This window comes from Pungitius pungitius, chromosome 2 (genome assembly GCF_949316345.1).
Source record: "Pungitius pungitius chromosome 2, fPunPun2.1, whole genome shotgun sequence".
NCBI classification, from domain to species: Eukaryota; Metazoa; Chordata; class Actinopteri; order Perciformes; family Gasterosteidae; genus Pungitius; species Pungitius pungitius.
The window spans coordinates 19484586-19503686 of record NC_084901.1 but is presented as its reverse complement, the minus strand read 5'-3'; the positions used below and the strand labels follow the sequence as shown (position 1 = coordinate 19503686).

General features: G+C 43.0%; 4 protein-coding genes across 5 annotated transcripts; 2 read left to right on the top strand and 2 right to left on the bottom strand.

Moving 5' to 3' along the window:
• Positions 1-156: 156 nt before the first annotated feature.
• On the bottom strand, positions 157-8522 carry cul4b (cullin 4B). The gene is made up of 20 exons (XM_037461004.2): positions 7598-8522; positions 6747-6862; positions 6551-6654; positions 6395-6464; positions 6043-6116; positions 5807-5969; positions 5564-5653; positions 4640-4722; positions 4486-4553; positions 4204-4322; positions 3849-4041; positions 3661-3765; positions 3464-3574; positions 2934-3019; positions 2735-2842; positions 2505-2618; positions 2305-2410; positions 2007-2179; positions 1772-1924; positions 157-1327 (listed from the first exon to the last, which is right to left on the bottom strand). Exons 1-20 carry the CDS (start codon positions 8046-8048, stop codon positions 1232-1234), a joined length of 2583 nt encoding a protein of 860 aa, XP_037316901.2. The 5' UTR covers positions 8049-8522; the 3' UTR covers positions 157-1231.
• A 307-nt stretch (positions 8523-8829) lies between these two features.
• mcts1 (MCTS1 re-initiation and release factor) lies at positions 8830-10900 on the top strand. Its single transcript, XM_037461012.2, has 6 exons — positions 8830-9020; positions 9779-9931; positions 10044-10141; positions 10219-10352; positions 10457-10524; positions 10637-10900. The coding sequence occupies exons 1-6, from the start codon at positions 9010-9012 to the stop codon at positions 10716-10718; spliced, it is 546 nt and encodes a 181-aa protein (XP_037316909.1). The 5' UTR covers positions 8830-9009; the 3' UTR covers positions 10719-10900.
• A 314-nt stretch (positions 10901-11214) lies between these two features.
• c1galt1c1 (C1GALT1-specific chaperone 1) lies at positions 11215-14457 on the bottom strand. 2 transcript variants are annotated; one of them, XM_037461010.2, is made up of 2 exons: positions 14276-14457; positions 11215-13005 (listed from the first exon to the last, which is right to left on the bottom strand). In XM_037461010.2, the coding sequence occupies exon 2, from the start codon at positions 12989-12991 to the stop codon at positions 12035-12037; it is 957 nt and encodes a 318-aa protein (XP_037316907.2). In that variant the 5' UTR covers positions 12992-13005; positions 14276-14457; the 3' UTR covers positions 11215-12034. The 2 variants fall into 2 exon arrangements, with proteins under 2 accessions (XP_037316907.2, XP_037316908.2); XM_037461011.2 differs by lacking the exon at positions 14276-14457 and adding an exon at positions 13440-14223.
• A 1439-nt stretch (positions 14458-15896) lies between these two features.
• urp1 (urotensin-related peptide 1) lies at positions 15897-19095 on the top strand. The gene is made up of 5 exons (XM_037461491.2): positions 15897-17386; positions 17605-17733; positions 17826-17866; positions 18272-18377; positions 18830-19095. The coding sequence occupies exons 1-5, from the start codon at positions 17284-17286 to the stop codon at positions 18859-18861; spliced, it is 411 nt and encodes a 136-aa protein (XP_037317388.2). The 5' UTR covers positions 15897-17283; the 3' UTR covers positions 18862-19095.
• Positions 19096-19101: the final 6 nt, after the last annotated feature.

Genomic DNA, 19101 nt, shown 5'->3' with positions numbered 1-19101 from the left:
GTCTTTCTCTCTCTCTCACGTTTACAGGGTTCATTACTAGGCAGTATGCATTTTTTTCACTCCAAGGATCACGAGAACTTTAAAGTTTAACCGCTTCCTGGTGGCTCCAGACTCCAAAATGCATGGTACAGCGATGTCATAATAAAGGCAAAACCCCCCGTTTTAAACAGTTGTTTTAATCTGAAGCAATAAATCTAACAGACTCATACAAACAAGGGCATATGTAATCGATCGTATTTTCCCCTCACGTGTCGAGGCAATCGCCCTCCATCGCTTCCACTTTTCATCAAGGCCTGGAAGCCCCACAGGCAGACATACAAAAAAAATATAGTGTGTATGTGGTGACACCAGGAAAGATGAGGCCTCGGATCTCATTGTGCTTTCAGAATACTTTCTAAGCGCTGACAAAAACAACTAAAAAGCAGTTGAATGTCAGATGAGATCCTTAAAAATGGTCACTTTAGTGAAATATGTACAAAAAAAAAAAAAAAATGAAAAACCTCGTATGCATATTCTTGTACAACTGAAGTGTTTTAGCAGCTTGAATACACCCTATAACAAAAGAAGTGCTACTTTTAGCACAAACTCTTCTTTGAATGCTTTGTATGTTCATCATGATCACAGCTTCATCAAGCCTTAAAAATTGTAAAAACACCGTAGGTTCACACTTTGACACAGATGTTCCCCAAATTGTTAATTTCCCACGATGAATATAACTCCAAGAGTCCCCCACTTGACACTGACTGAAGAAACAGGCATCAGTTTAATCTTTTGATCCTTTTTCTCTCCAGCGTTTGGTACATTTAGAGCATTGTTAAATGTGTCAGCAACAAGATGACAAATAGTGACTCGATAACAAAGAGCATGTTACTATGGACAAAGAAGAATCTAAGTTTGAAAATAAATATTTTTCCTCTCCATTAAAAAAAAAAAAAAAGAAAAAAAAGAAAAGGGGGCAAATGGATCAACTTCTTCTTAGTGAGTCCACGTTAGCCCGACTCTCTCAGAAGTACTGAGAGATATGGACACTATTTTCTTTTCAATGGGCATGCAGTCCACAGGATCACACGAACCCTGACAAAAATCCTGTGGAGCAGAATCCATTCACTTGTCGGTCGCTGGGTTGAAGATGATAATGGTCAACATCCATTGGAGCAAAATATTTAGAGACCGATCTGCTCAGCCAGAATGGACCACCTGCATCTCTTATTCTCAGTCACGTTTTCTCTCTCTAAGCTACGTAGTTGTACTGGTTGGGGTTCTCCTTGTCGCGCTCCATATAGTCCCGGTCAATAAGAGACTCTATCCTCTTCTTCAAGTCAGCAGGCTGCAAGGGAAGACGACGGGGAGGAGACGGACGTTAACACATGAGGCCCATGCCAACATTTCTGGTTATTTATATTTTGACAAGCAGATTCATGCCATGTGACATTTTAAGGTTACTAAGTCCATGTTGCCAAGTCTTTACTTACTTTAGGTAATTTATTAAGTTTTTCTTACAAACAAATTCAGATCTTATCTAAAATCAACTATGAGGATGCAGGAGCAAGAAATAGCATTATGAAATTAAAAATGTCTAAGAAAAAAAACCCTATCTCAGGGTCATAGTTTGTCCACAACACAAATCTATTAAAAATGTTCATCTGGTACATAATGGAAACAAATTATGAAAATAACCACGTAAATAGATAACACAACAGCATAAATTGGGGTTGACGCAGTAACACAGACACATGAATGAAATGGAGAGATTCAGTGTTGCGTTAATCACCTTGACGGGGAATTTGAGCTGGTTGTACACTTCAGACATCAAGAGGTTATGGCTCAGAGTCTTCCTCATCTTCATGATCCGCACGATGGCAGCGTCGATCTGATACTGGCGATCCTGGAACACCCGTTCTGTGGTACTGGCTTGCTCCTCCACCTGTGGGAAAACAGTTAGTGACACAAACCTACTGAAACGTCCTAGTGAGGAAACCGCTGCGAGGAATACGTGAAATGCGCACCGTTTCTTTCATCTGGATCTGGTTGATCTTGATCCTGAAGAGCTTGTGTTTGAAGTCATCGTTGCACGAAAACTTGTCCCCGTCCTCCACGTCTTTGCTTTTGGGGAGCTTGGTGAGGACACGCGCTTTCCCGCAAGCCAGCGACTGCAGAGTCCGCCGCAGTTCGCTGTCCTCTGCGAAACCAAACAGACACACAAAGCGGGTTCTTGGATCAGTGGTGCGGCTTAAAGTGCGGGCGACAACCCGTGTTTCTGCACCAAAGCGCCGCCAACCGAAACTCCGATGTGATCACACGGACCTATTCCCGTGGCCAGTTTGATCTCCTCCAGGGTGAACTCCTCTCCTTCGTTAAACATCAGCAGCACAAGTGTTTGGAAGAGGGACACCTGCAGCTCCTTCTTGCCCTTTTGACACAAACAAATTCAAAGAACACAATTGGGATAATATGTCGGTGGAAAATCACACCGCAGAATTCCGTGTGTGTGTGTGGTCGCCCACCTCTTTAAACTCAGCTTTTAAGACACAATGGCCGAGTGTCGATTGCCACTGCAGCTTCCTGCCGCTGTGTTTGCCCAGGTAGAAGGTCTTGAAGATCTCCTGCAGTCGCACCATCTGGACGACAGATAACAGAGGCGTTACAGAGCGACACACTCTGCGCATTTATTGCACGGCGGGTTATAAAAACAGCCGGTTCCCCTGAGGAAATTCTACAATTGCAGAGCACCAACCTCCGGAGGCAAGTGTACTTCCATCGGGACGTAGGTTGGCCAGTAGCCCATCGTCAGGATGTTCACCGTCAGCTCAATGTTGCCAGGAATGTTTTGGCACTGCATATACTACAGAAACACACAAACACACACACATTGCATTATAGATATATTTCACATGTATACTCTTATAGATTTAACCTGCGGCCGTTGCTCTGACCTGTTTGAACTGCACCATGATGTCTTTAGAAAGCTCCATATCCTTGAACATCCCCTCCAGTTTGCTGGTGAACGCTGCTCCACATTCTGATGAAAAAACCCCAAAAGGTCACAGGTCAACAAGTGTTTGGGGAAAGTGGTGTCCATATACTGGTACTGGCAATAACTGATATTTAAGAAATGTAATTTAATTTTAGCAATACACGTATGATAATAGCATCAACACACCAGCACCTCTTTAAATAGTTAGTTTTTTTCATTCCCGTTACACAGAAATGGTTGCAGACTCTCTCCTCCTCCTGCACTATTTTTAGTGTAATACATTCCCCCCCAAAAAATAGACAAAACACATAATAAACAAAGCTAAAAGATTAATTTGACTGATTGCTTTCTTATTGTTATTTTCCCTAAATTTTCGATAGATCTCACAATAAGTTTAGGGCTGAGATTCCCCTTCTGTGATTTATTTCAGTGTTTGTGTGAGTGGAGAATCGACACTCAGGGATTATATTATATATTAAAGGAACTAACCGTGTTTCAGCTTCGACAACATTGATTTTTCAGCGTCCACAGAGGCGCTTTTCCCAACCAGCAGCCTCTTGGCCAGATCCTTTTTATAAAAGGCCTCAAAAACATCTTTTCCTAAAACGAAAACACATTATTATACTAAAAACAGAGTTTTTGGGGTGGGGTTCTAATCTGAAAAGCAATGTGACAGTAAATATTACCATAGATGAATCTAAAGATTATCATGATCTTATCCAGCATCTTCTCCAGTTCTTCGTCTGTTGCTTCTTTGTTTCCCGCCCTTAGCTTGGAATCCACGTGTTTCGCTGTGAATAAAAAGTATGTTAATGGCACCTTATGTTTGGATGCTGGTTCACATTCGTAATGGGAGGGGGGGATGCTCGCTGACCTATGAGCTCTGCGGGTTTATTTGGCCGCTTGTTGATGAACGTTTCGAAGGCCTCCTTCATGGCGTTGACAAACTTCTCGTTCTTCGTGAAGCAGACGTCGATGACGTGATCCACCTTGTCCTTGAAGTCCAGCAGCTCCTGTACCATCGTCTTGTCCTTTTCCGGGTTGATCACGATCGTGCTTCCGAAAGCCTCGTTTGTCAAGACATCGGGAGAAAACAAGTTAGCCGCGGAACACCACCCCCACCCCCCCCCCCCAAAAAAAACTATGCTCGAGAGCTCCGCCCCCCCCCCCCCCCCCTTCGCGCCATGCTTCACCGTTGGGACTCGTACCCCACGTTAACGCCGTCATACCTTTATGTACTCTATCCAGTGCTGCAGGAGGACCTGAACGCCGCCTCGCACTCGACTGAAGAGCTGATAGAGAAGAGACAGGTCCTGAATTCTGTTCTCATCCAGCAGGTGAGTCAGCCCTGGAGGGAGTCAATGACAGCGAGTCAGGAGTTGAGAATTCAAGCCGCCCGCCCCCACCCCCCATCCCCTCCTCAGAGCTCGAGCGCGTGGTCAGAAAGGCCAGACGTGCACTTACTGCTGCGAGGGGACTCATGCAGACACTTAGTATTTACTGGTGTGTACCTTTTTGCAGGGTAGTTGTGAGATGTTCCCCCAGAAGCTGCTTCTCCACTGTTGCAATGAGCGGTTTTCTGAGCAATAAATAGGAATACAAAAAAAAAAATAGCTCAGGTTGAAGAGCTAAAGAGCCAAATGAAAACTACAGTGCGTCACTCACTGCGTGCTCTGGTCTAGATACGTGATGACCCGGTCTGCCTCCTCTTCCAAGCGCTTGTTGACGTGATGGAGATATTCTGGTACCTACAAAAATAAATGTTGTGCATTTTGCGATCTCTGAACATCACTTATGTTAAAATATACTGTCCAGCTTCCAACAACTCAAAAAACATTTCATCTGTGCCTTTAGGGTTTTTGCTGCAATTTTTATAACCCATGTTAAACAGTACATCACACAGAGCGGCATCTAAAATCACAATGTCGTCGGAGAAGTATTACATGAACTGTCCAATGAAGAAAATGTTGTCCAACAAGGGTTAACTTCCTTTAGGAAGATTACATTAAATAATATATATATTATTTCCTTGCTTCAACTTAAAAATAAAAATGATCAGATACATGAATGAATGTGTTTGTTTTTTTCTCAAAACTATTAGCATCACGATTCAACAAAGCCATCTCTTTGATCAGCTGAATCTCATTTGTTCGTGTAGTGCATTCTAATTATGTAGAGTTCCGCCTAAATATTTAATGTTACCCTTTTTTAGAAGTCCCCTGAGCCAGAGTATCTCAGAAAATAAATATATTTTACTTTCGTATTCCCAAGCTAAATGGTTTGAGCTCTGTGCTGAGATAAAGAGGGAATATGTGAAGAAAATCCACAAAGCTGCTTCAAAAGCAGAAGCCTTTTCAGCTGAGATAAAAGAACCGTTTACGAACTGCTGAATTCTGATGGATGCGCAGTTGACATTGTTCTTTTGATGTGGATTTCATGCCGTTGTTTGAATTGCTTTTGTTTGTTACAATAACGCTAAAAAGGTTTTTAACGCAAGAATAGAAAAATGTCCAGCGAACAGAGCATGTACCACCATGGAATCAGGTCGCTCATCTTCTGCCCCGGAGTGTAAGGGGCCACAAAAATCACCTCTCTCTCCTGCATCAGCCTCTGTCCCTCTGCAGCATACAGCCGATTGGTTTCCTCCAAGAAGCGTTGCTCAAAGGAGTCCTGATAAATCTGCCGGGAGGGGTGGGGGGGAGTGGCAGAGAAACAAGGCAAGGTTTCATTAAAGCCATTTGTCAAGACGAAGCCGACATCTCATCAACACCCCCCCACACACACACCCACCCACACGATGGAGGAGCCACACCAGGCGGACGGAGCGGTTACCTGCAGGTCGGAGAGCATGCTCAGCAGGCTCCTCAGCAGGCTGCGGTCGATCGCCTCGCCGCTGCGCTCCCGCTCGACGAGCAGCAGGATGCCGTCGATGGTTTTGCTCTGGACCTTCAGGTCACTGATGATGTAGAACCTGAACAGCTCCAGGCCCATGTCCCTGCAGACCAGAGCAGCTCGTTCAAGCGGATTCAACGACCGCGCTCAACAAACCCGAAAATCCGGTCACTCACCAGATCGACGGCAGCATTGAATTTTGTAAAACGTAGGTGCGGTCCAAAAACAGAAATATGCTCCTGATCATGATCTGTGGAACAAAAGAAAAGAGAGCAGCACTAATGACAATGTTATTTTTTGGGGGGTGATTTCCCACATTAATCAATCTGAGATGTATCTCTTCTGTAGCTCAGAGCTTTCTAAAGTCAAAAGGAAACCAGCCCGATTGGGTTGGAGAATATTTCAATATCGATCCTAAAACCAACCCGACCCGAAGTGCCAAACTGAAACAACAGGATCACCATTGAAACATTCAAATGTTTTGGAAAACAAATTTCCACTTGAATAATAAGAAGTTATCAAACGCACCATTTGTCTGCAGTGATCTTGCCAGCACTTGTTGATTTTCTTTAAGAAAAGCACACTGTCCAGGGCATCCGTACGGACAGCGTTAAGGAAAAAGAGCTTTGACATGAAGGCACGATGAACACGGATCCACAAAGGGGTAGAAACTGTGAAGGATATTCTCTGAATTGATCAATTTGTGCCTTGATGTGGTCCTCGCACGCAGCCCTCAGCTGTTTGTAAAGCTTGGCAGATATCTTATGGGAGCAAAGGTTCTCCACAGCCTGAGGGGAGGAGGGACAAAGGAAAAGTGTCAATAAGGACATTTCTAGATCTATGATCTTCCTCTGGGAGGTCAACGGCGCCGCAGCGATACCTGATAGAGCTCTTCTAGATTATACTTGATCGAGGTGCTGTTCTGTATCGCCTCCACGGCCTCCTTCAGCTTCTGCCAGGTCTCCTGCGTGTAGTTCTCAGGCAACTTGGGCTTTTCTGTGTGCAGAAAGAAACACAAACAGTTGTGATAAGACCTTCGTGACCATAATGCTGCTGTGTAACCAGTGCTGTGTTTACGACTTACTAGTTTAGTATAGCCGGTTGACAGTGAAACCAAATATCTTGTTATTAGACATGATATTGCCTGATATTTAGGATTCTATCATTAAAATAATGAACGGGGAATGAGTCCTCTCATGAAGCTCTATTGTTATAGGTCACACCTCTCCTCTCTTCATCGAGTTAACTGCAGTAAACAATAACTCCTTAATATTAGATATGCCCATATCCACCTTAGCAGGTGCAACTTTAACACAGATTTGTAATGCTCCTTTAATTGGTTCAATAGACTTGGTATGTTTGTGGATCGTTTTATTTTGAATGCTTCTCGTTTCCAGGTGCCTCCTGATAAAGAAAAACTTTGATTATATAAAACTCACCGATCAACAAATGGCCACAATTAAAAAATCCAAAAGTCAATCTCTGCCTCTCACACAAGGGTTTAAACAACTATCGTTTTACAGATGCCTCTACTTAATAAAATGAAAACCTCTCCCAAACACATTTAACGTCCGCATCTCCTCCGACTCGGTGTTATTTTACAATTGAAACGCAGGATCCACGCAGACCGGGTGTCGCGCCCCGCGTGTGACGCGACGACTTATCGTCACTTTATTATTATTTATGTGTGTGTGTGTGTGTTTTGCTGTGAACGTCAGACTATCTGCTAACCTTTAAAGTTCTTGATGACTAGTTTCTTCGCAGCACCGGGCTTGCTGCTGGAGAAGATGCCGCTGCAGGGCTTCGTCAGCCCGTTGGCGTGGTGTCCCGCGGCTTTGCTCCGGTTGTTGGAGCACGAAGCGGCGGCGGCGGCCTCCTCGGACATCTTCACATCCAGCCCGATGAGATCCGCCGAATCCTCGAACCTCAACTTCTTGTGGATGTGCAGCGGGGTGGGAGAAGAAGAAGAAGAGGAGGAGGACGACGAGGAGGAGGAATTCAGGGTCTTGGGGGGCGAAGAGGAGATCGGCTCGGCGGCGTCGTCCCTCTCGGAGCCGTTTATTTTCCTCTTCTTCGGAGACGTGATGCTAACGCCGTCGTTTTTGACATCGGTATTCAAGGGTCTGGCCTCCTGGGTTGGCGGTGGTGGGGGAATAGGGGAAGATAAACCTGTTGGAAACATGAAAAAACGGGAATACTAATTCTTAAGAGCCAGTCTTCTGTTCCCGAAACTTCCAGTCTCGCCGGGGAGATGAGCTCAGAGTCTGCGAGCCGTTAGCGCGATCTATCGTAACGCGGACAAGGTGTTGTGCCCCCTGTAGTCGTTTATCCAGTATAAAACTGGCAATAAAGTGTAAACTACACAGATCCACTTGAACCCAGCCTTGTCTCTTGTTATTGCTGGCAGGATAAGAAAGATGGTTGGCTATTGCTTCCTCTTTTTGCCTCTCGCGTTCCCCGGCTGGAGAGTCCTTTCGGTGAGAGCGGTTTTCCCAAGCGGCCGATAACGATGATTATTTAAAGGATTAATTTAACCGCAGCAACAAACCGGCTCACATGATACTCAAACAGCGGTTGGTAAACACGGGGGAGAAGATCTCTTGTAAAAGCTAATCGGTGACCCCACCGGAAGTACTTTGTGCAAAAAGTACTTTTTGCCCAAGCGTGTTTTTTTTTTAAACACACCAGACATGGTGTACCCCATCTGACCACCCGGGGGCGCCATGGCAACGCCGGGGACTGATGACATTTCTTTATGCTCATCAATGTGTCCTCATTTGTTCGTTCTTTTATTTTGGTTAAGTATCAAATGATGATTCCATGTTACATGAAATAAAGACTTTCATTGAACAAATAAAAGCTGCGACAAAGCACAACTAATACATATTTCAATTCTATTTTTTTGCCTTTTGAGTCACGGCATGGAGCAGTTAACGGAACCTGCCGTGTAATGCACACAACTGTCGTAAAATGACGCACACGTCAAACCGCTGGCCCTGGACTGCTACACAGGCGTGGGATTGCTGTAGCATTACTTGTATACCATTATTTACTTGAGTTTACCGTTACAGATCTGGCGCAGTAAGTCTGGAAAGGATTTGTGCCATTTGAGGAACGTGGTAACGTGACAGCGACCAACAAGGATGTTTAAAAAGTACGTTGCTGACCATTTCCATGATGCAACGTTAGCTAACCACAGCTAGGTGGCTAACGCTCAGTGATTAGCAATCGCGTCTTCAAGTTTGTTGTCGTCTCAAGTTAATTTGAGACGAGTTAGGATATTATGTGATATCCTTTGTTAACATATATTAAACCGGAGCTAAACGTGCATTCACCCGCATGTCTGTTCTAGAATGTAACCTTGCTTATAACCATAAAGTGCATCAATCGGGTATTTTCAAGCACATCTCATACTTGCTAAGCTTTATTTCATTTTGGCTTATTATGATCATCTATTTTCGCACATAGTAAGATCGATAGACACATTTCCTGTTGACAACCTTCTTAAAACTATCTAACGTTACATTTTTGGATTGTATTAAAATGAATGTGAGCATCATACTTCCCCCTAAAATAAATGTATTTGTACGCACGATATTCAGAAGAATTCACATATCCATACAAGGATTTATATGATATGATATGCATAATTGATGAATGTATTTTTATGTGCGTGCTGTTCTTCTCTGACTGTAAATTGATCTTTTTCCCAAAATATCTGTGTACTTTATCCTTATCGGTTGATATTGACTCGAAAAGGTTTACTTGACCTAAACAAAGATGATGTATATTTACCTTAACGTAGAATCAACTCCACTGTTCATGTTAGTGATGCACATTTGTAGTATTTGGTGAAGCTGTTTTACCACATGAAGGCCATCTCACAAAAGCTTGCTCTCTTTACTGTTTCAGATTTGACGAGAAGGAGAATGTCTCAAACTGCATCCAGCTGAAAACATCAGTGATCAAAGGCATCAAAAATCAGCTCTTGGAACAATTTCCTGACATTGAGTCATGGCTTAATCACATAATGCCAAAAAAGGATCCTGTCAAAATAGTGAGATGGTATGATGGTATATCACCTAAAATATTTTATTGTCAAGTTGTTCACATGAAATCTGTTTTCAGTGTAGTTTATTTTCCTCTCCAGTTTTAATAAAGTACTTTTCCCCCACAGCCATGAACACATTGAAATCCTGACAGTGAATGGAGAACTGCTTTTCTTCAGACAGAGAGAAGGACCATTCTACCCGACCCTCAGACTGTTGCATAAATGTAAGATCCTCTGATGCCAACTGCTGCATGGTGTCGTTAGCGTACCCTAACACTGCTGGTAAATGATCTTTTCCTAGATCCTTTCATTCTTCCACACCAGCAAGTAGACAAAGGCGCCATTAAATTTGTCTTAAGTGGAGCCAACATAATGTGCCCTGGGTTGACGTCGCCAGGCGCTAAACTCTACCCAGCTGCCTCTGACACCGTTGTTGTATCCTTTTAATGCGAGGAAGCTTTCCCACTATGAGATATAATATATCTGGTCTTCCTTGTGAATCACTTGCGTACCAGTTTGTCTTTAACAAGTGGACGCAGGCCATCATGGCGGAGGGAAAACAACAAGCACTTTGTGTTGGCGTTATGAAGATGTCTGCAGACAGCATGTGAGATATTTTTCTACATTTTACACGAGCGACAATGAAATACAATATATAAAATACTTTGTCGCTGCGCTCATAATGTCTGATTTTCAATCTGTATTTTTTTTTTTTAAAGAGAAAAAGTCAACAAGGGAATCGGAATCGAGAACGTTCACTATTTGAATGATGGATTGTGGCACATGAAGACGTATAAATGATGACATCACCTGCAACGCCCGTCCCTACCCTCTGGAAAGTGTGGCGCTCGCGTCGCGTGAGCTACCCATCAACCGTTCACACCTAAGGACTAAGCTGCGTAAACCTGCTGAAGGCTGTGAATCAATCACTATATGCACAAATAAAAGAAAGATCTGGCTTTAAATCGTCATCTCAGTTGGTATTTTGCATTGAATCCGTTTGTTCTTCCCATACACCTCGTGTCTTACTAATGTTCTGGGATATTTAAATGTTATATGTAGGGACATAAATGGTGGACGGACTTGGCAATATGTCTTTAAGACTCGTCTAGTTCCGTCGGCAGTTGCAGTGATGACGTGGCCTGACCACTTGTTGATCCAGGATGTGAGCGTATTTACAGGATCTAGGAGTGGCGGGGTGTCACTAGTCTACCGCCGTTGTTTTTGGATCCTCCTTCATTTGGCAGTAGTTTTAATAATCTTTGTCATACATATTACAATTGTACAAGGGCACCAATAAGAACTGCAATACCTTTATTTGTTTACCTGAAAGCGGTAAAAAAATATACATATGTACAACGCAGTGGACGGCAATTTTAATACATTCAGTTCTATATGAAATTAGTCAATTTTCCCTTTTACCAAATACTATTCACTTGACAAGGTATGAACCTGGAAACTACTCTTGTATGATTTTCACACTCATTCTCACCTTTTAAAAGTTAGATCCTTCAACACCACAGCGCTAGATTAAACATAAACCAGGAATTTTAATTAATCATTCAAAAGCAATTAAAAAAGAATCAACATCTTATATTTCCGACGTAGCTGTGAAGTTTAATTCTTAAGTGGAAGTCAGTGCAGCTTGGTTGTGCCTCCATATTGTACTCAAAATGGATTTATATATATATATATATATATATGTATATATAAATAAAACTGTTCTCAGAGATAAAGTTAGCACTAAACAGTTAAAGAAGTTTGTAATTTTCAAAATAGCCATCACTTAACTAAAGCGGCATTAAGACCACACAAAGAAAAACTTTTAAGATACACAACTAAAACTTCAGATAATTGAGTCATGTCACAAGTTTCATATATGTCCACGCTTTGTCTTCATCCAAAGGGACAGCACACTCGTTCCCTATTTTTTTTTTTTACCTTCATCCCAAAGGAACGGGGTGCTGATTGTGCCAAGTACAAACGGGTCCAAATATACATAAACGTGTTATCACCACCTGTTTTAAAAACAGTATTAGAAAAACTAATTGCCCCACAGTCAGGTTTGCCATCATAGAAGCAAAACATTTTAAAAAGCCGCATCCAGCTTGACGGATCTAGTCATTTTCTGAGCCTTCGGGCGGGTTGAACACCAACAAGTCGTGGAAATCGTGGCCATACGGACGCAGTCTGTAGACTCCAAACATCATAACCTGCATCTGATTGGGCGTCATCCCGCTGAATGTGACTGCCACGTCGGAGCAGCAGCCCGCCACCACGTCGTTGGGGTTGGTCTTCATGCTGTCTGCTATCAGGCTGTCCACGCTCTTGCTGTTGAACAGGCCCTTTCCGTGGGAGTCCTCGCCGTTCTCCGCAAACACGCCAGTGTATTTGAGACACGTGGCCAGCTGCTTGTCCTCGCTCAGCTTCCACAGCGCGCGTCCCCTTTCTGGACATTTGTCCTCATCCTGGAACACGTGTACGAGTCTTTTGAGCGCTTCGTAACTTAGAACAATGCCACTATCGTACGACACGAACTCGAGCTCCCCTGACTTCATTGCGTTCCCAAGGTAAAAGGGCTCGTTGGGGTCCTTTGCGAGAACCAGGTATTTGAGATTCTCGATGATGGCGAACGTTGTGGGTTGTGCCACAAAGAACCAGCGCAGCTCTCCCGCGTTCTCGTAAGCGTGCTTCAGAGCTTTACGCAACCTCGCCCAGTCGTCTTTTTCATTCAGGTCAACCGCCTCGAGTGCTTTGGTGGACTCAGAGGAGTAAAACACAGCTTTGTCACAGTGTTTGCTCCAGGTGTCCAGCGCAGTAGCCCAGTAGACAAGGATCTTGGGCTGGACCATGATGATGCAAGAAACCTGGACCTGATTTCTCAACTTCTGCATCTGAACGTCAGTAAGGTGCTTCAGCGCATCTTTTCCCAGGGCCTGGACGTGATGGTGATGATGTTGGCTCTCCGTCCCGGACTCCACGCCGGGCCTGAAAGTACCCAGCAGCGACAGCAGCAAGCAGAAGATGCCTCCCATGGCCATCCCCTTCATGAAGTAACCTCCTTCGGACAACATCTTGCCGGCGGACTCTAGACGAGGGAGAGAAAATACATTAAGTCAGCTGTAGCCTCTCAAGCACAATTCATAACCACTTGTGCCGTCTCTAACTCTCCCTCTCCTTAACGTCACATTATGTGAGGGGCATGTAGGGGTACTTACAATTTGTGCGAAATGAGTCTGCACTTGAATGCTTGAATACTATAGTAAAAAGTTTGTTTAATTAAAATAATATTCACATACAAGACGATGGACATAACATTACATTACATGTCATTTAGCTGACGCTTTTGTCCAAAGCGACTTACAATAAGTGCAATTCAACTGTAGAGATACAAACTCAGAAGAACAAGAAACAAATAAGCCGTTTTACAACTCGTTATGGATAAGAGCCAGTGCTTAGTCAAATTACTGATTACTCATACTTTTTGTTGATTGCGTAATCTTTTTCTAAACCTGTGATTACCTAAAGCCCATCAGTTGTAGGACTCCAGTGTGGCCTAGAAAGTCAGTGTCGGTCTATTAGAGCCGTACTGTGATTGTTGATCGTGAAGAAGGCCTGAGGAAGGAAACATCAGCCGAAATACCGTAGAACTGCATAAAGTTGTCACCTGCTGTCAGGTTTATCCAGGTTATGATCCCCTCGGTCCAGACTTTGGTGCGTGTTATTTTTCTAGTATTTTATGGAAAAGTCCATTTAGCCACTGAGCATCTCTGTCAGAGGTACACGGAATATGATCCACATATTCATGTGTGTCCTTTTCCCTTTACGAGCCTGTCTGCCCAAGGAATCCTTTTTAAATATATGCCCTATTTTTGCTTCCAACTGTATTCGGTATGAATACTCTGGGACGTCACTAGTAACACTTTGGCCGAGGACAACATATGAAAAACAGCCTGTATTTAATTATTTGCACTGTCCTCATACACCATTATCAACGCTGGAATGAAGCGTCGGTTGCAGGAAGCTCTGTAATCGTTGTCGTTAAGAACGCGTTAAGCTTGCTCTTCTTGTACAGGTATGTCGGTCTTAGCTTGTGTGACCGTTCCGACTAAACGTCACGTACAATGCTCACGATGATACGTTTTAACGCGTCAGTGGGCATTTATGGAGAGCAAGTTGGCATTTACATCAAGCAACGTTTAAGTTAACGTTATATCGAGGAGTTATACCAACTCATCGCTAACTGTTAGCCAGCTAGCATCCTTCGGTTCGCATCACACGGTTTACTCGGGGTGTCTTGTTTAGCATCATACATGACAAAAAAAACCCCAGAAAAGACAAAGAACATTTGACTTCACCTTGCTCTGTTTAAGGCCGACGTGTTCTCTCTCACTCGTCTACCGACTTCAGCTGTTTGGTGGGACTGCTGAAGTCCGGGCGGGCGGGCAGTCAATCGACAACTAACGTCAGTTCGTCGCTTGACAACCGGAGAGTTGCTCCCTGTCAGCTACTTCCGCAGTCGGCGGTCACGTGACTTCGACGAGGTCTCTGTCCAATAGCCCTGGCAGATTACACTCACCGGCCACTTTATTAGGTACACCTGTCCAACTGCTCGTTAACACTTAATTTCTAAGCAGCCAATCACATGGCGGCAACTCAGTGCATTTAGGCATGTAGACATTGTCAAGACAATCTCCTGCAGTTCAAACCGAGCATCAGTATGGGGAAGAAAGGTGATTTGAGTGACTTTGAACGTGGCATGATTGTTGGTGCCAGAAGGGCTGGTCTGAGTATTTCAGAAACTGCTAATCTACTGGGATTTTAACGCGCAACCATCTCTAGGGTTTACAGAGAATGGTCCGAAAAAGAAAAAACATCCAGTGAGCGGCAGTTCTGTGGGCGGAAATGCCTTGTTGATGCCAGAGGTCAGAGGAGAATGGCCAGACTGGTTCGAGCTGATAGAAGGGCAACAGTGACTCAAATAACCACCCGTTACAACCAAGGTGGGCATAAGAGCATCTCTGAACGCACAGTACGTCGAACTTTGAGGCAGATGGGCTACAGCAGCAGAAGACCACACCGGGTGCCACTCCTTTCAGCTAAGAACAGGAAACTGAGGCTACAATTTGCACAAGCTCATCGAAATTGGACAATAGAAGATTGGAAAAACGTTGCCTGGTCTGATGAGTCTCGATTTCTGCTGCGACATTCGGATGGTAGGGTCAGAATTTGGCGTCTACAACATGAAAGCATGGATCCATCCTGCCTTGTATCAACGGTTCAGGCTGGTGGTGGTGGTGTCATGGTGTGGGGAATATTTTCTTGGCACTCTTTGAGCCCCTTGGTACCAATTGAGCATCGTTGCAACGCCACAGCCTACCTGAGTATTGTTGCTGACCATGTCCATCCCTTTATGACCACAATGTACCCAACTTCTGATGGCTACTTTCAGCAGGATAATGCGCCATGTCATAAAGCAGGAATCATCTCAGACTGGTTTCTTGAACATGACAATGAGTTCGCTGTACTCAAATGGCCTCCACAATCACCAGATCTCAATCCAATAGAGCATCTTTGGGATGTGGTGGAACGGGAGATTCGCATCATGGATGTGCAGCCGACAAATCTGCGGCAACTGTGTGATGCCATCATGTCAATATGGACCAAACTCCCTGAGGAATGCTTCCAGCACCTTGTTGAATCTATGCCACGAAGAATTGAGGCAGTTCTGAAGGCAAAAGGGGGTCCAACCCGTTACTAGCATGGGGTACCTAATAAAGTGGCCGGTGAGTGTATAATGTAAGCGCGAGCAATGCAGTAATAAGCAGTAAAAATCACACGTATTTTAAATAGAATAAATAAATTATATATATATTTTATTAGACTACTCACTTGCATTATTCTGAAGGTTCCACCAGAGAAAGACGACCAAAACACTAAAATAATCACATTTTTGACAAAAAAAAATGTCTGAAAGTGTTATAGAGTCTTAAACATGACTGTGAATCTGTGTAGTTGAATGTTTTCCTACAACAATGAATCATCTGCTTAGATTTATCTTTTGACCGTGTGGACAGAGTTCTAGCCATAGGTTCAAAACCACTGGACTAAAGTGCTGAACTTCATATGAAGCCCCCAGATGCAGAATTTAATTTGAATAATATGTTAGTCACAGCAAGACAAAGACTTTTATGTTGCTGATTATTGTCCTCAAATGAATGCACCACTTTCAACCTAAAATTACTCTTCCTCACACATCCAAATAAATCCTGCATGTCCTTTTAACATTGATAATAGGTTACTGCTTCTTTCCTTTTCCAGATTGGACATTTCTCTGTCTGATTTAAAGTCACTGGCGGCGTCACCTAGTGCACATCACTGCTTTGATGTGCTTTTACCTCTTCCCACTGACAGCTCAGTTGCCAAATGCATCAAATGTTGTTGTTTTCAACATTGTGGAGACAACCTTATAAATCACCTGACAAATTCTTCTGAGGAGCATTAATGACTTTTCAGTTTGACAAAAAGCTCCTCAGACCATCTAGCACCAACAACATCTTAACGTTTTGTGATGGTAAATGTCAATGATACATGATAAATAATTTTGTATTTAACATATGAAAGAAGTCAAGCAGAACAATTTCAAACAAATGTGTAAACGCACTATATTATTCCAAATCCAACTTCACAAGAAATCAAATGAAATTTGAATCCATTTATGTGTAATGTGCAATTTATGTATTGCTGTGCCAAATCTTTACCTCATTGGCTAAAGGTGGCATTGTGGTTCCACAAACACAAGCAAGTTTTAATCTGTTCAACATGTAGAAATGAAAACTGTGCAGGTGTAAAAAAAAAATCCGTATGATACTCCTGAGGCACAAGAACAAACTATTTGTGCCTTTAACTCCAACGTGTTCTATTTGCTTCCACAGTCCTCATTTAATGCTTTAGAATTGTTAGCGATTCAACACAAAATGACCTACAAACCTGCAGGGACATATTTTCACCTGCTGTGTACTTCGGACATGAGCAATGACACTTTGGAGCGGCCCATCACGCAGAGACGGTGTCGGACATAAACCATCAGAGCTTCTGCCGGACAGCCGCTGATTACTGCAGCAGAGTAAACATTTGTTTGGCCTCTCTGCACAAGCAAAGATAGGCTCTGGCTCAATTGACAGGGGGCCCTAAATTGTGTCTATGACGCCTGATCCTTCGCGTCAAAACCATTAAGAAGAGACTGGGTGTGATGATAGTGTATTGATCCGATTGTGATAGATGGCCACTGAGGATATATAAAGCAAAGTTCTTGGCCGGGGCAGAGTTTGGGAGCAGAATCCGACCATCGAGAGATAGCGGCACCATGATTCCTGTAGCTCTGTTCTACCTCGTGGCTGTGATTTGTTCTGGTAGACGGACACATGCGCTTCCTTTGTACCCCGATACCAGCTTGGAGCCGCAGGCAGGTGAGCCTCACGTCCTTACGATGATAGACAACATAGGAAAAACAGAGAAACTCAGTTTATTTTCTTCATTAATGTCTTTTTTCATCAGGTTCTCAACTTTCAGATAATATTTGAATGTCCTTTTTGCTCTTTAATTAAGATATGACGAAAAATCACACATTTGACAAGATATTCTGCTGCAACAATCTTTGTGTCACAATATGAATTTATATCAACAGATTTCATTCAGAAATTAGTGTCAGAGGTGCAGGATGGACCCAACACTGCCGCGGCGGAGCAGAGAGAGGTGAATAATCTGTATCCCCTCCTGATGAAGCACAATAGAGGGATGGAGCCCTGGAATACAGGTAATAGTAACACACATATTATCCAGATAAATGTGTCACATATGGTCAACGTAATTGTTTTGTCACTTCTGATTTCAATGTGTTTTTTAAAGGAGCTAAAGAGTCGGTGCAGGAGGATAAGTTTGCACACATGGTAAGACCCATCATCTCTGTACACTGTTAAGAAAGTAAATATACAGCCCCGTATACTCACACGCAATGTAGGAGAATTAAATGAGTTGTTTGTAGAAATTTAAAGAAAGTTACTGAGGCAACAAAACTATACAGGAGGGGTGTTCCAGAGTTTGGGGACTCAAGGTTAAATGCATAGCCTTAAAATATAAGTCTTTATTGTAAAGAAATACACACATACGGGCATAAATGCTAACAAATGTATGCAGGAACCAGACCAAAACCTTGAGTCAATGCTAAAAATAACTTAAAGTCAACACAAGCAGGTTTGAACCTGAGGTGTCATGTGATCAGTTTATTCTAGTCAAAGCTCTGGCTTTAGTGCACAACAACCTATCAGCATCTTGTTTTTTCTTCTTGATTTTAGGTGGAGGACCTCAGAGAAGCCGTCTTGAAGATGGAAGCAGCGGACAGGCTTCGCTCTCAAGGTTTTCTTCGGTCAGAACAGAACTTGCCGAAGGCAAACAAAAGAGGTGTGTTTCTCTTGTGTCTTATGTCAAGCATGCGTCACATTATTTACACACACACACACGCACGCGCACACACACAATCGAGTTAAATCGACCAGTTACTTTTCCTTATACAGATGTTATAAATGTGATTTTGGGTTATTTATGAGCTTCCTTTTTAAGGAGTTATAATTGCTGATAAATAGTCTAACATTAATTTATATCTCACTTACAATTACATCATTATTTGTTATATTGTTTACTGCTTATGAAATTAGATGGCAAGAAGTAAATTATTAACATACAAGTATAAGTACTCAAATATGTTGGGAACCTTTAAAGGAGGTTATAATCTGTACAATGTATAACATTCTCATTCCATAAATGTAATAAGCTCAAGGAGTTTAGGCAAAGTGTTATACTTGTAAAAGAACTTAATGAACGTTAAAATTTCTGCCCTCTCCGATGCCTCACAGCGTGTTTCTGGAAGTACTGCGTCACCAACTAGAGCCCAGCAGCGGAACGACGTCTGGTGGGATTTTGGCACGTTGGGAAACTCTCCATCATCGTTTTACCATCAAACGGCATATCCACCGTTGTACCAGATCAACAAATATATTTTTGAGGCTGAAAATAAACTTGAGTATCAGAAAAGACATTTCTGTTTGCCTTTGGTTTTGATCTTTGAAAAGGTATTTACTATTTATGTATTTGACCTAAGGAATGGAGTATTATATTACAAGTCAGC

What these genes read in the sequence shown, in the direction of transcription:
- cul4b (XM_037461004.2), bottom strand. Translation starts at nt 8,048, where the DNA reads ATGTTTCCAACAGGTTTATCTTCCCCTATTCCCCCACCACCGCCAACC. An exon ending in TAAAAGCTGAGTTTAAAGAG is followed by an intron (nt 2,411 to 2,504) that starts GTGGGCGACCAC and finishes TTGTGTCAAAAG; the next exon opens with GGCAAGAAGGAGCTGCAGGT. An exon ending in CAAACTGGCCACGGGAATAG is followed by an intron (nt 2,180 to 2,304) that starts GTCCGTGTGATC and finishes TTGGTTTCGCAG; the next exon opens with AGGACAGCGAACTGCGGCGG.
- mcts1 (XM_037461012.2), top strand. An exon ending in CCTCAGACTGTTGCATAAAT is followed by an intron (nt 10,142 to 10,218) that starts GTAAGATCCTCT and finishes ATCTTTTCCTAG; the next exon opens with ATCCTTTCATTCTTCCACAC. An exon ending in CTGCCTCTGACACCGTTGTT is followed by an intron (nt 10,353 to 10,456) that starts GTATCCTTTTAA and finishes AAGTGGACGCAG; the next exon opens with GCCATCATGGCGGAGGGAAA.
- c1galt1c1 (XM_037461010.2), bottom strand. Translation starts at nt 12,991, where the DNA reads ATGTTGTCCGAAGGAGGTTACTTCATGAAGGGGATGGCCATGGGAGGC.
- urp1 (XM_037461491.2), top strand. Translation starts at nt 17,284, where the DNA reads ATGATTCCTGTAGCTCTGTTCTACCTCGTGGCTGTGATTTGTTCTGGT. An exon ending in AGGATAAGTTTGCACACATG is followed by an intron (nt 17,867 to 18,271) that starts GTAAGACCCATC and finishes TCTTGATTTTAG; the next exon opens with GTGGAGGACCTCAGAGAAGC. An exon ending in GCCGAAGGCAAACAAAAGAG is followed by an intron (nt 18,378 to 18,829) that starts GTGTGTTTCTCT and finishes GATGCCTCACAG; the next exon opens with CGTGTTTCTGGAAGTACTGC.